General features: G+C 40.5%; 1 protein-coding gene across 1 annotated transcript in view; it reads left to right on the top strand.

Annotated features, from left to right (window-relative positions):
• The window catches only part of shisal1b (shisa like 1b), a gene marked incomplete at its 3' end in the record, with an annotated part of 105,827 nt that extends 96,391 nt beyond the window's left edge, over positions 1 to 9,436 (top strand). The window contains exon 7 of the mRNA XM_084363729.1: positions 5,122 to 9,436. Coding sequence (XP_084219855.1) covers position 5,122 — 1 coding nt within the window. The remainder of the gene's footprint in view (positions 1 to 5,121) is intronic.
• Between the last annotated feature and the right edge of the window lie 3,395 nt (positions 9,437 to 12,831).

Raw genomic sequence — 12,831 nt, forward strand, 5'->3', positions numbered from 1 at the left:
TTAAACATCTGTTGGCCAAATGTAAACAAACAGAGATGGGGTCAAGTCCCACAACTAAAAACAACCCAGTCGCACAGCAACTCCAAGGAATCTAGCAGAAATGGTTACCAGCTCAGCAGAGCAATCCTGAGAGCAAGTCAGTGTCAAATAATTTCTCTACACGCACAGATCTGTTTCTTCAGAGAGAGTGCAGCTTGCCGTTCAGCATGTGGGAATACTGTTTACCATATCGGTACATGAGCGTGCTGGTATATACTGCTGCAGATCTGCTGGCGGTTCAGTATGGGTGGCCTGGGTAACTGTTATTACTTTCTATCTTTATTAAAATCTCCTATTGATGTATTCAGACCAGTTTGAACAAATAAAAGAAACTAAACTGGTGTCATTCTTCACCAAATGATGTGCAATTGAGGTGAGAGAAGAACGACAGGTCTGTCAAGCCAGATACTACAGTTTATCTTCACTTGATAGGAAGAATGCATTTTTTCTTTATGAGCAGGGAATGGACAGCAGATGGGCGTTTACTCACAGGGTGGCACTTAATGACAGCAACAGCACAGTCAGTTGCGCCATCTGAACGTCAGTCTTTCTCTACAATAGCAGCACATGGCATTGGTACTGGAAGTGCTTAATCCCTGCAGTCAGTGCTGCTAGTTTGATTGATCTACACAGAACAACAAAGCAGGTATACTGTCAGAGAATTAAGACCTTAGTCCTCTATACCCATTCAGAGGTATTTTACCCAAGGGGGTACTTCTGCAGTTGAAAGATTGCTGAATAGCACTGATAATAAAGATAAAATTTAAAAAATGAAACAACAAAATATAGCCACGTACTTTTGGTGAGGCCAAAAAGCATACTAAACTAGGATTACAATCTTTTGTAGATTTAGTGTCACAATAATCAACCAGCTAAATACCAGCTACAATAGGGCAACTTCGCATTATGCACCTCTAATTAAGGCATCCACTAACAATTATTTTCATTATTGGTTAATCTGCAGGTCATTTTAACGATCATCACAGTTTCCCAGAGCCCAAAGTGACATCTTCAAACTGCTTCATTTGTCCAACAAACAGTCAAAAACCCAACGACCCTTTTATTCACTATTATAAATGACGAAGAAAAGCCGTCTTTACATTTGAGAGGCTGAAACCAGCGAATGTTTTTCATTTTCACTTGGAAAATGACTCAAACTTTTAATCGATTATGAAAATAGTTGGCCTTTAAAATAGTTCTGGCTGTATCTGTCTATCCTGATCTTTATCAGACAGAGACAGAAAAGACCGTTTGTTTTCATCGTATGCTCATTATTAGTTGTGTATTCAGCCCTCTGTTACCATAGTATTAACTTATATCAATCAGAACCAACATGCAGCGTTTTTTTTCTCTCTCTAGCGGTCAGTATGTCGGGGGTACTTAAACTCATCTGGCAGGGCTGAGGGGGCTCAGACAAAAACTACTGGAAACAGCTGCACTAAACTATCACTTTGCCACAGGAAAGGGAAAACAAGACATCACAAATCCGAGCAGGGCTCTCATGCTACCCTTAAACAGCAGTAAACTCAGCTGTTCCTGGAAACTCGTGTCTTATTGCCATAAAGTGCTCAGCAGCATTAAAGACCTGATTGGTTGTCCGCTCGTGGCTATTAGGACATTAAAAGCTTGGCCTTGTTCCCAGTTATGGCCAACCCTCTCTGCCCAGTGGTCCACCCCTACCAATTAGTAGCACTGAGGAGCAGCAGCATCATCTGGAAATCTTGACACCAGAAGGAAAATTTAACGAAGCTGGCAGTGGAAGTAAGAATTTCCTATATATTATTACTTATTTTACATTCTTTTTGTAGTGTGCCCGCTCTGATGCTCTACCTTCTAAGAACTGCATGAAGTATTTGATCTGCTGCTGTCATTTCTGCATATATTAAATACATTTAGCTAGTTAGTCTTCAGTCAGAGGTGATCAAAACTTGCTGTGCAATCAAGATAAAAAAACAAGCTGCTCCTTGGCTCGTGTTAGGTGGTGAGAAACGAGATGTTGGGCAACATCAAATGACACCACTGTGCATCAACCAGAACACGTCAAAGAGTCTCTTGGTGATTCATAAATCACTTGGCCAAGTAACAGCAGCAGCTCGTGCCAGTAACCACACACCCACTCTCTCAAGGTTGAGAGCTTATTTGGTCAGCTGATCTCATCCATGGACAGAGCAGTCCATGTGAGGTGGCATCTGACACTACATACAGCACATACCTGACTCACCAGCGATGGTAACACTGCCTCTTACAGTCAGTGATTCGGTGATATCACCCAGTCTAGTAAACGGAGTCTCCATCACTCGCTCGGTCTGTCTGTTACATCTCTTCGGTTATAGATAAACATCTCTAAAACTAGTGTAATGAGTTCCCATGAAACAGCTCTTGGAGTGTTATTTGCTTCGCCACATTTATGTGGTTGTTATAAAAACAGGCAGCTAGGGAGGCACTTGTTGCAGATATTGTAAGTGTTTACAGCAGCCAGTTGCACTGAATGTGCGCTGTGCTACGCCCCCCTTCATCACTCGGACTGGCAGAGAAGATGGAGGGACAATTTGACAACAGGGACTACAGTAGCTTGGTGTTTTTCTTGCCATCCGGCTCTTTGACTCCTGACATATTTACATTTAGGGCATTTAGCAGACACTTTTGTCCACAGCGACACAAGAAAGAAACAACATCTGTCACTGTCGATAAAGTAGAAAAGAAAAAATAGAAACAGTTTTCAAGCCCTCATCTGAGCATGGTAGCTGCTATTTATCAAGGACACTCTTGAGCTTTATCAGCCTACAGGGCTGAGCGCTAAGTTAGCTGCACATCTAACCGAGCCAACAAAGTAACAGCAGCTCAGTGAGCAGTTACTTTAGCAAGAAAGCTACCGTTATCACCATTTTTTTGTCATTTTTCAGGAAGTTACAAACTCTAAAATACCACTAAGAATACCTAGACAACAACTTTCCATTTTTGGGGCTGATACCGGTGTACAGGTGAGACATAGAGGAAGACTTATGTGATAAAAACACATAAACATCGATTTTTGTCTTTATGGGAACTTTAAACATCTGCAGCTCTGTCTGCTCGGGAAATGACATTTAGCTCTACCCTGGAAGCTGAACTAGCATTTCACATCTTTTTTTATCCGAGTGTGATCAAAGCCAGGCTGTGTCTCCTGCATATTCACATCCATCTTTGAACTCCCTGGTTGGCTTTCTGTGGTAATAATAGAATTGTACATTATGAAATTATTCCTGGCCTGTCTGTCCACAGAGCGGCATGCCAAGACCTTGTCCAATTAAAGCAACACTCCATGTGGTGTGAGTTAATTAACATCATAGATGCTACAAAGGCAGCCAGGCTCAGAGTTGTGCTGCAGGCTGAAGGGAAAGAGCAGGAGAACAGGTTTAGCTCTTTTTGCAAGTTGTTGAATGACTTCTAGGACTGCCATGAGCAAGTGCAATGTTATTTTTGGGCTGTGCCTGTGATCTTTCATTAGATCTGTTGTCACTCATTTACTTTGCATTTTAGTCATTTTTCTTGAGTGCATTAGAGTTACCTTCATGTCCTTGAAGCACCCATGTTAATGAGCAAAAGCATTCATTTCAGGTCGTATTCCTGGCTCCGTACAATAAGAGTTAAATCAATAGGGTGAGGAGGTAGAAACTTATTTTCCCATGAAAATGCAGTTACATTATTTTGAGCAGCATGATTGGGTGCGGTGGATGTGATTCATGGAGTGGGGTGAGCCAAAAGTCGTTACGAGAATTACAGACTTGTAAAATATTCCTTTAAATCTGATTGCTTTTTGAAAAGCAAAGCTGCCCCATTTTATTGGTCTTTGTGTTTTTCGGGCCTTGAGCTGATTTTCAAGCCAATATGTTGTTAAATAAAGATCAATGTGGCCTGTAAAGCACACACACTGCGATCTGAGACAATTTTAGCCATGCAACTAAAAGCCACGTCCTTGATGCTGAGACGGATCCAGGAGTTTTTTTTCCAAACAACTCATGAAGGAACTTTGATGATGCAGATGTTCAGTATGAGCTTGAAGCGGTTTTATTCTGTTACTGTTTCTGCTCTCTTATGTGGTTCTTTCTTGGGTTGCAGAAGATTTAGTGTCACAAAAAGAGATGGTCATATAAAAGTGGGAATCTGACAAATTGCTGTCAACCACAACTTGGTCATTGATCGGCACAGGAAAAGACAATGGATAGGCCCGTATTTTAAGGTATAACAACATATTTGCTGCCTGATTAGCTTCTGTCAGACAACAGCTAACGTTAGCATCCAACCAGCTCCCAGCTAACATAGTCTTTTGATTGACTCAACAAGATCAATACACTTATTGGGCACATTTATGTGAGCCTGGAAGTTAAACACTGGATGTAATCAAACAGCAATGTTAGCAAAAAAGAAGTTAAATGCTAATGTTAGCTAATGGGTTATCAGATATGTTATTATACCTTGAAGTATAGCCCGATGTCTCTCCAAGTTTTCACTATCCATCATCTTTTCAGTTGCTGATCTATCAGGAAATGGATTTGTCAGAAAAAGCATTATAAAATGATCCCAGGATTCGAGCTTCCCACCCTGAACCTGACGTCAGAGGGAAATGGCCACTGTGTGAATATGGTCTATGGAATGACAGGACTATCTTATATCTATATTCGTCTATCTATTGGGAAGTTGGCTACAGAATGATTTTAATGCTGTACAGAGCCACAATCTGTGGATGGGAGCACAGCACATCACAAAGAATCAAAGATCAGCACAATATATATATACAAAGAATAGAAAAACACAAACATGGGAAACAAGCAGCCTAAAAAGATTAGAAGGGTTCATTATGGATATTAAAGTGATTTAATGAAAACCAGAATCCAGACCAAAAACAGAACCAGTTATTGTGGTACAGAAATCCCTTACCAAGGTCACAGAATCACACATAAACCATAACAATACGTCAACTCCTTACTCAAGAGATGTGGTTGAAAGCTTCGTAAAAAATCAATAAAGCTGACCTTGTGATAACAATGTTTTGTGCACATCAATGTACATTCATGTTTCATTTCTGTTTTTCTTTCCGGGCAGAATGATGCTGCGAGTGGACGAACTGAAGAGTAGCAACACCTTGTTTCCTTACGTGGTACAGAGGAGATGCCCCACAGATGCCCCTCTCTGGACCACAGACAAACACCAGTGGTGGGCTAGCCATACTGTAGTAGTTAGAAGTGACTACTGCCCCCTTTCTAATGAGCACAAATCACCCATGGACTGACAGACGCAGGCTGATCTGGCATTTAGAAACCCAGCTGAAGAAAGCCTGTCAGGAAACACAGAGGACCTTAGTGCTGCCGCCACAGCGGATGAACGACAGACACATTCAACTGCTCGCAGGTGTTCAGTGATCCCTTGAAATGGCTGCCAAGGCCTGGAGTGTCCCAAACAAATCCGAGCTGAACTGGATTAACTGTACTCAGAAGCGAGGAGGCTTGCCTGTTTTTAAAAAGAAGCTCATCTTTCTAGATATAAAATGTTTATTACACTGCTGTGTCAGTTTGTGTTCAGTAGCAGTTAGACACAGTCGTGGGTTATCTATTTGGTGATTAATTTATGTGAACTAGTCAGAGAAATATATGAGTGGTTAACATTCGGAACATGTAACAGTTTAGGTTGATGCTGAGCATCTCACTTAGAGTAGAGTGTTTTTGTTACTTACTGAAACCAGACACAAAATGTCTCTGCAGCCATGTTGAAAAACAATATCTTGTATGAAATGTTTTAGGTCTCCTTTCTGCAGAGCAAGTACTTTCTCTATATTGTAACGTGTCTGACGAGGACACAAACGCCATACAGTTAAACTGCTGTAGATCTAAAGGTTTTACATTAGGACTTCAAGGTTTCACTTTGGTATAGTGATGGCGAGGAAAGGGAGCTGACTCTCAATAAGTTATTCACCCGAAACATTAATGATGATCAGGGATGCTTTCACAACAAAAACAGAGCTTTATGCTTAGCTAATCATTACCTTAAAGGGGCAGTATGTAAGATATGGCCAGAATGTAAGTTTAAAACATGAAAAAAAAATTAACTAACATCATCAAGACGTCTATGTGTTGTGTTACAGAAATGTCTACTGAAGTGAGCATGCTAACCAGCTAGCCCCAGCCTGTCCTTTATTGCAACACCCTGTACCTCAAGAGGCGATAGTCTAAGACACTCACTTTACCAAACTAAGATGAGCTTAATTGCCCTGTTAACTCATCATTAAACACACTTTATTCTGGTTTGATCGAGATAAATTCTCATTTCACAAGTAAGATGTGAAAATATTCAGGCTCGACGCACTTTTCCCCTCGCTGCTGATGCCAGACTCTCTCACTTCACCTCTCTCTTGTCTGCGCCTGCCGTATCTTCTCATCTCCGGCGTTGTAGTCCTGGTCATAGCCACTTTAAATCACCTCAGTATAGTTTCCTGTCTTAAATTTGGCATCTATCAGTCTTGGAGGCTATGTTAGGTTCCAGTATGGTGTCTAGCCGTGTTCACTGGTCGGCAGCTAAGCCAGTTTGAACTGAACTCTGTTGCCCACCGTGACTCCCCCATGATCTGAAGTTGCGGTCCAGACATGCAGCAGACTACAGTCAGCTAATAGGAGCTCTGATCTGCATGGCTAACCAAGCTGATGGTAGTCTGTCATGACAGCAAAGCGTATAGCAAGCAGCGGTTTGCGGTTATGCCGCCTCCTATAGTTTGGGAGCTACCTTTGACAAGTGGCCATATCTTACAAGTTACACCTTTAACTCTTGGCAACAAGCCTACAAGCCCATTTGAGACCATGACTTATAAAAGTGAGTGTGAGACAGTTGCCTGGGTATCCTCATCCAACGACTTGTTTGCCCTTCCTCATTACCGGAGATGCCTGACAAACAGCTCCATTAGCAATATGGTGCAAATGAATATCAATTTGGTTCCTTTATAAGGAGCACTCTTCATCCCACATTGGTAATAGACAATTGTAAGAGATTAGCCATAATGGAAAAGTGACAAAAACACATTCAAACCCCCTTCACTGTCAGCAATAATGTACAGTAGCTTATTCAGATGGATGACATGGTATGTGAAAGTCAGATGTGCCAGCCCAATGAGGGCTGGGTAATCATTGAGGTTTATCACAGATGATTCAGCTCAGCTTACTTCTTAAGGTGAGGTTGATGAAACAGACAAACTGTTTTGGATATTGAACTTATATTGAAAAGGGTCTCAAATTATTTCTGTGTGAGCTTTGTAAAGCGAAAAGAGAAAACAATTAAACCCAATAATTGTTAGTTTACTATCATATAGGACAAAGAAAAGCATAAAATCTTTACATTGGGAACCAGTGAAACAGTTAATCTACTATCAAATCACAGTCGCTGCAATTAAAGATTAATTTCATCATTGATTCATCTAAATATACCAATTATTTTCTTAATCAATAAATCATTTTATTAATGATGTCTTAAATCCAGCCAACAGTCAGAAATCCAAAAATATTCAATGTGAGAAGCATTTGAGAAACTGAAACTAGGGGATTGTTCGGCATTGAATGGTTTTATTTACATAAACTGACAATTTGTTCAAATTGAATCAGAATTAACTACTGGGATAAATTCTCTGTAATCCCTGAAATGTTGTCATTTATGTCTGAGAACAAACAATGCAGCTGTTGGTGCCAGACTGAATCTGAGCGACAGCGTGAGAGGACCAGGTGGACAGACGGTCGGTGCAGAAGGGTCCCAATCTTACATCTGCAACTGTTAATCTGGCAGCTGCAGAGCCTGTTGGAGTACACAAACTCTGGTCCATGCACACAATGAAATGTCAACTGAATCACCAGAATAAATGTTAGCTAAATAAGTTTCTGCAAAACCATGGACAAGTTCAAACTGAACTGCTTTGGTTTGAAATACCTATACCTAGCTGGTTTTGGTCACCACAAGAACAGCAGCAAATGTCTGTAGGTCTCCTTAAAAAACACCCGATTTGGCTGCCACAAAAATGTCTAGAAAAGTTCCCAGGTGTCCTTAAAAATATCCATTGGTGTGAGTTGGTCTGCGGTGGATGTTTGGCAGCATTGTTGGCTTGTAATTACGCCAACTCCATCCCCTCCACCTCCCGATGTAAAGGGTGTCTAACAAGCATATATTGTCAACATAATATGCTATGTTTGATACCAATAACATTGGACGTATTTGTGGTTTGCAGAAACATTAACATTATATTCTGGTAACTGGATGGCAATACCCTCGCTTTAACACACAGAAATGCCATCACAGCTATGTAACTTGGGTCTTGCCGTCATATTTATCCTCTCTGTTTCATGAAGTTTAAGTGGACCCACTGAGCAGATTTAGTCAAGTGCTGCTGCAAGCGGGGCCTGTCTTCGTCGTCCTCAGTTATCAGCAATAATATTCACATTTGCTGAGTTGTTAGAGCAAGTTAATTCCCATTTCAGTGGCTAAAGTTTAATTGCGTGTGCGCCCCAGCAGGCTCGTGCCATCACTTTCAGGGGCAGAGGAATAGGAAGTGTCCAAGTGAAATAATTGGCCCGGAGACCAGCAGTGGTTCTAAATTACACTCTCATGCTCCCTCTGTGTAGCTGCCTCCTTATTCCCAGAGTGTGAACAGCAACAGAAAACAGGGAGGAGAGGTTTCTAATAGCAAGTGCAGCAGCAGAAAGGGGATTTAATTAGTCCCCAATGCTGGATAAGTGGGAAAATCTCTTATGTTGGAGAACATGTCTATTTTCAGGGCTCTGTACTGTGTGTTCTGACCTGGAATAAGGTAAAAGAAGGTCTGTTCTTATCACCTATAAAGTAATAGTCACACGCAGGGAAAATAACTTCATTTTGCCTCTGACATGCAGTAGCAGGGTCACAAATGGATTCCCTCAAGATTCACAAAGGAGGAATGTTTCCTCCATTTCTTCAAATGTTACAACTTTGTTTTGTGATGTTTTCTGTTTTGTTAAAAAACAGTCTTGACTCTGGCCTGATGTGATGTGGTACTGTAAATCGTATCAGCTCGACCTTCTTCCTGAATAAAAAACAAAACAAAATAATAATAATAAAAAAAATAAATAAAATAAGGACGGGAAGGAGGGAGCGCACATCTGTTTCAGTCTCTCCAGGTTGTCATGGTATACAGTTGCCTTACAGTTGAATACCCACCTGTACACAGAAGCTTTGTAGTGGTTGATACCTCACTTTTTTGGGTGTGGTGGTGATGATAATGTGCACCACGTTCTGTCTATGTATTTACTACTAGATAGAATGTAAAGTACCGTTTTCAGTCGGATTGTTATTGCACTTGTTGACTTTGTATTGTCACGACAGGGAGAAATAAAGTTTTATCTTTTCCAGTGTGTTTAAATCCCTCTGTGTCAAGTGCTCTTTGGCAAAAGAAAACGTCGTTCATCTTCCACCAGCTAATTCTATTTTTCTGCCCATCCTTTCTCCTAGTTTTTTGGGTGATGCCACACAGTTAATCCATTTATCTGTTTACTATTATCCTCACAACATTTCCAGTCTAGGACAGAAATAAGTCCTTTGGTATGTTTAACATCGGTGGTGAACACAGGGTAGAGCATTTGACCATTTACTTTGCCCTGCCCCCCTTAGTTACTGTTTCCCATGCACATATGCGCATAATGGCTACATACATGATTTAAGTTTAAAGCCTGAGGCCAAATCAGAATGTCGCAGGCAAACAGTCTGCATCTTCACCAGTGGACTCAATGCAATGCTTATATGTTTAGATTTATGCCATGTTGTTAGTGTTTTCAAACAGCATGTTTTAGTTTGAAACGTGAAAATAGGTGGACTAACTGATGTATTTGGCAAACGAATGGCTTGTGTAATATCTCAGGAAATTGCTGTAATTTCCCAAATCCAAAAATGAGCAGCATAGAGGCACTTAAAGGGTAAGTCCAACAATTTTACACATTAAATTAAACATTTCACATATGTGAAAAAGTAGTATAAATCCTTTTGCAGAGGAAGCCGCATGTAATCTGATAAATTGCCTCCAGTGATGTCACTCAGCGGGTAAATTGCATTGTGGGTAATGTAGGTGCCAGGTTTGAAAAGAAGTCCACTGGTCTAGCATTGCACTCCTGTAACACTGTTGGACTCATTATAGACAATTAAACACCAAATGATCAAAACTGCCTTTTTTATTTCACAGTCTTCCTTTTCAAAAGGTGGTACCTACATTACCCACAATGCAACTTAGCCTCTGAGTGACATCACTGGAGGCGATTTATCAGATTTATCATATTCCACAAGGCCTGTAAACACACTTTAATGTGTAAAATTAGTAGACTTACCCTTCAAGTTACCTACAGTACTTTATGATAAAGCAGCATTCAGGACAGGCCCCCACACAAAGGATATGCTGGTTCTGAAGCAGGCTGTAAAGTAAAACAGAAGCTGCGCAAACTACTGTAGTAAATAATTAGCTTATGATATGCCAACACTTGGCCTTGGAAGTAATGTGCTAAGTTTCAACTTTTAACATAGTTTTAAGCTAGTTAGCCCAACATGCTAACATTTGCACCTTATGTTCACCCAAAAACCCAGTCATTTCCCCAAAAAAGACTTTATTTAAACCCTTTAATTAAAATTTTCATTGTAGCTGCTAGGCTAAAAGCATCTGAAGTAGCTGCACAAGCTTGACTGAATGTTGAGCTTGTAAATTACCTTTATTTTAAATCAGTTTGGGATCTCATGGCTTCCAAAGACTTGCATTACACCAGATGAGTTGTATGGAGTTACTTAATGTGTTTTTTTCGGTTGTTTTTATGATAAACCCCGGTTATTTTAGTTGTTTAAGGGAATGCTGTGAAGCTTTAGAAATGTGGACTACAAAACCTTACCTGACTTTCCATCAACATAGGGATGAGTAGATAATGACTGAAATTTTCATTTTTGGAGTGGACTGTTCCTTTAACTAGGCCAACTTCTGCTCTTTGTTTTTAGTTTTTGAAAGACGACAAATGGACCCCATCATCCAAACTCTTTCAGTAACGTCCCATAGAGAAATGTAGAGCTAAATAGGCATGCCGTGCCTAGTTATGATTGCTTATCTGTGATTGGACATTCACATTTTGTGGCAGCATGTGGTCAAATGAAGAGTAAAATAAGGGATTTTATCAAATGATGTCAGATACAGGAAAACAATTTAAAAAACACTTCTTTCTTTAACCAACTTTTGAAAAACATCAGTCATTCATGTTATTGACGTATTCAGAAGTGTTTCCGACTCGACCTTTTACTTCCTTTTGTCTGTGTGGAGCTCCGAAAGCCTCTGAATGCGTTTTCTTTTTTTTAAATGTCAATCAATACACTATTAGATGATTCACCTGGCCTCAAAGTAGTGACTCTCTCAAGCTGACTGAGTCACATCCAAAGCTGCCCAACATAGAAACATCATTAAAACAGAGGGGTGATGGCTAAAAACAGACAGACAGCGACAGGCCATGTCAGACCTCCACACCTCACTTCCAATCAGGCACCTGCTGCTGCTCGCCTGCGTCAAAGTCCCCCAGCAACCAAGAAGTTTGTTACCACATTGTTAAGGTCCCTTTGAGCTTTCCTAATAAGCTCTGACTTCTACTTTTACTCAGCGCTCGTCCACCTCTGTCAATCATCCCGCCCATGTTCTGCTGATCCGCCTGCTTCCTCTCCATTTGAGTCCTTCTTCTTCCAGTAAGCCTGTAACCAACGCTCTTCCCATCATCTGAGCATATGAAACCAATTGCTTCCATTAATCTCCATTTAAAAAACATTGTCTGGATTTCCGCATCCTGCTGTTATCGAGGAGCCTGAGATACATCCTGCCAACATTTATCTATTAAAACTCCATTAGGCTTCGTCTCTCCACTGGCCTGTCTGCACAGGCCGGATCTTCTGTGGCACCAATGCGGCATTAAGATCCATCTAAAGAAGATATTAATGTCAATGTTTCATGTTAATGCTGCTGCAGTGGACCACACCTCACTGAGGCTAAGGAACATGAGAACAATAAACAGGATAATGCAAGATTGAATGCAAGACGTTATTGTCCAACACAGAGAAACCAAGACTGAATGAAAAGGATGATGAACTCGAGGTGTCTACTTGTACATTTTCTTCAATCACATGAAACATTATCAACTTTTTTCTAAGAATCTAAGAAAACTAACGAGTAATAAAAAAAATAGAGGACAAACCTTAAAGCAATGGGGAACAAATCAGGAACACAGGGAACACACGAGGACTGGGGAACAGACCAAACCAACCAAGAGTGAAGGGAAGCACAGGCTCAAATACACAGGGAGCGATTAACTAATGGAACAAAGTCACAGAAAGAAGACAAAGACAGGAAGTGGAAAGTAATGCTTGACATGACAGGAAATGCCTTACCAAAACCCACAACATGACAATCTCATTTTAAAAAGAAAAGGGGAACTTTACGACAGCAGCTTGACTTTATTCTAATGGGTTGCAATTTAGAGTGAAGCAAGTTCAAATAATATTTACCAAAAATAAATGTTCCAGAGTTCACCACCCTTCAGGGATTCAACAATACAAACAACAACAACAAAAGATAGACATTCAGTTTGTTGCAAAGTTTGGTTTCTCAAATCTTCCCAGAGTAAACCCTCTTTCCCAAACAAATCAATAAAGGATCTCGAAAAAAGAGAATAAATACGGCATTTGCACCTCCGTCTGAGTCGATCGTCTTTGTGTACACATGATAAGTGAAAGTGCAGCTGCAGA

The sequence above is a fragment of the Pagrus pagrus genome (assembly GCF_965226575.1).
Source record: "Pagrus pagrus genome assembly, chromosome: 10".
Classification (NCBI taxonomy): Eukaryota; Metazoa; Chordata; class Actinopteri; order Spariformes; family Sparidae; genus Pagrus; species Pagrus pagrus.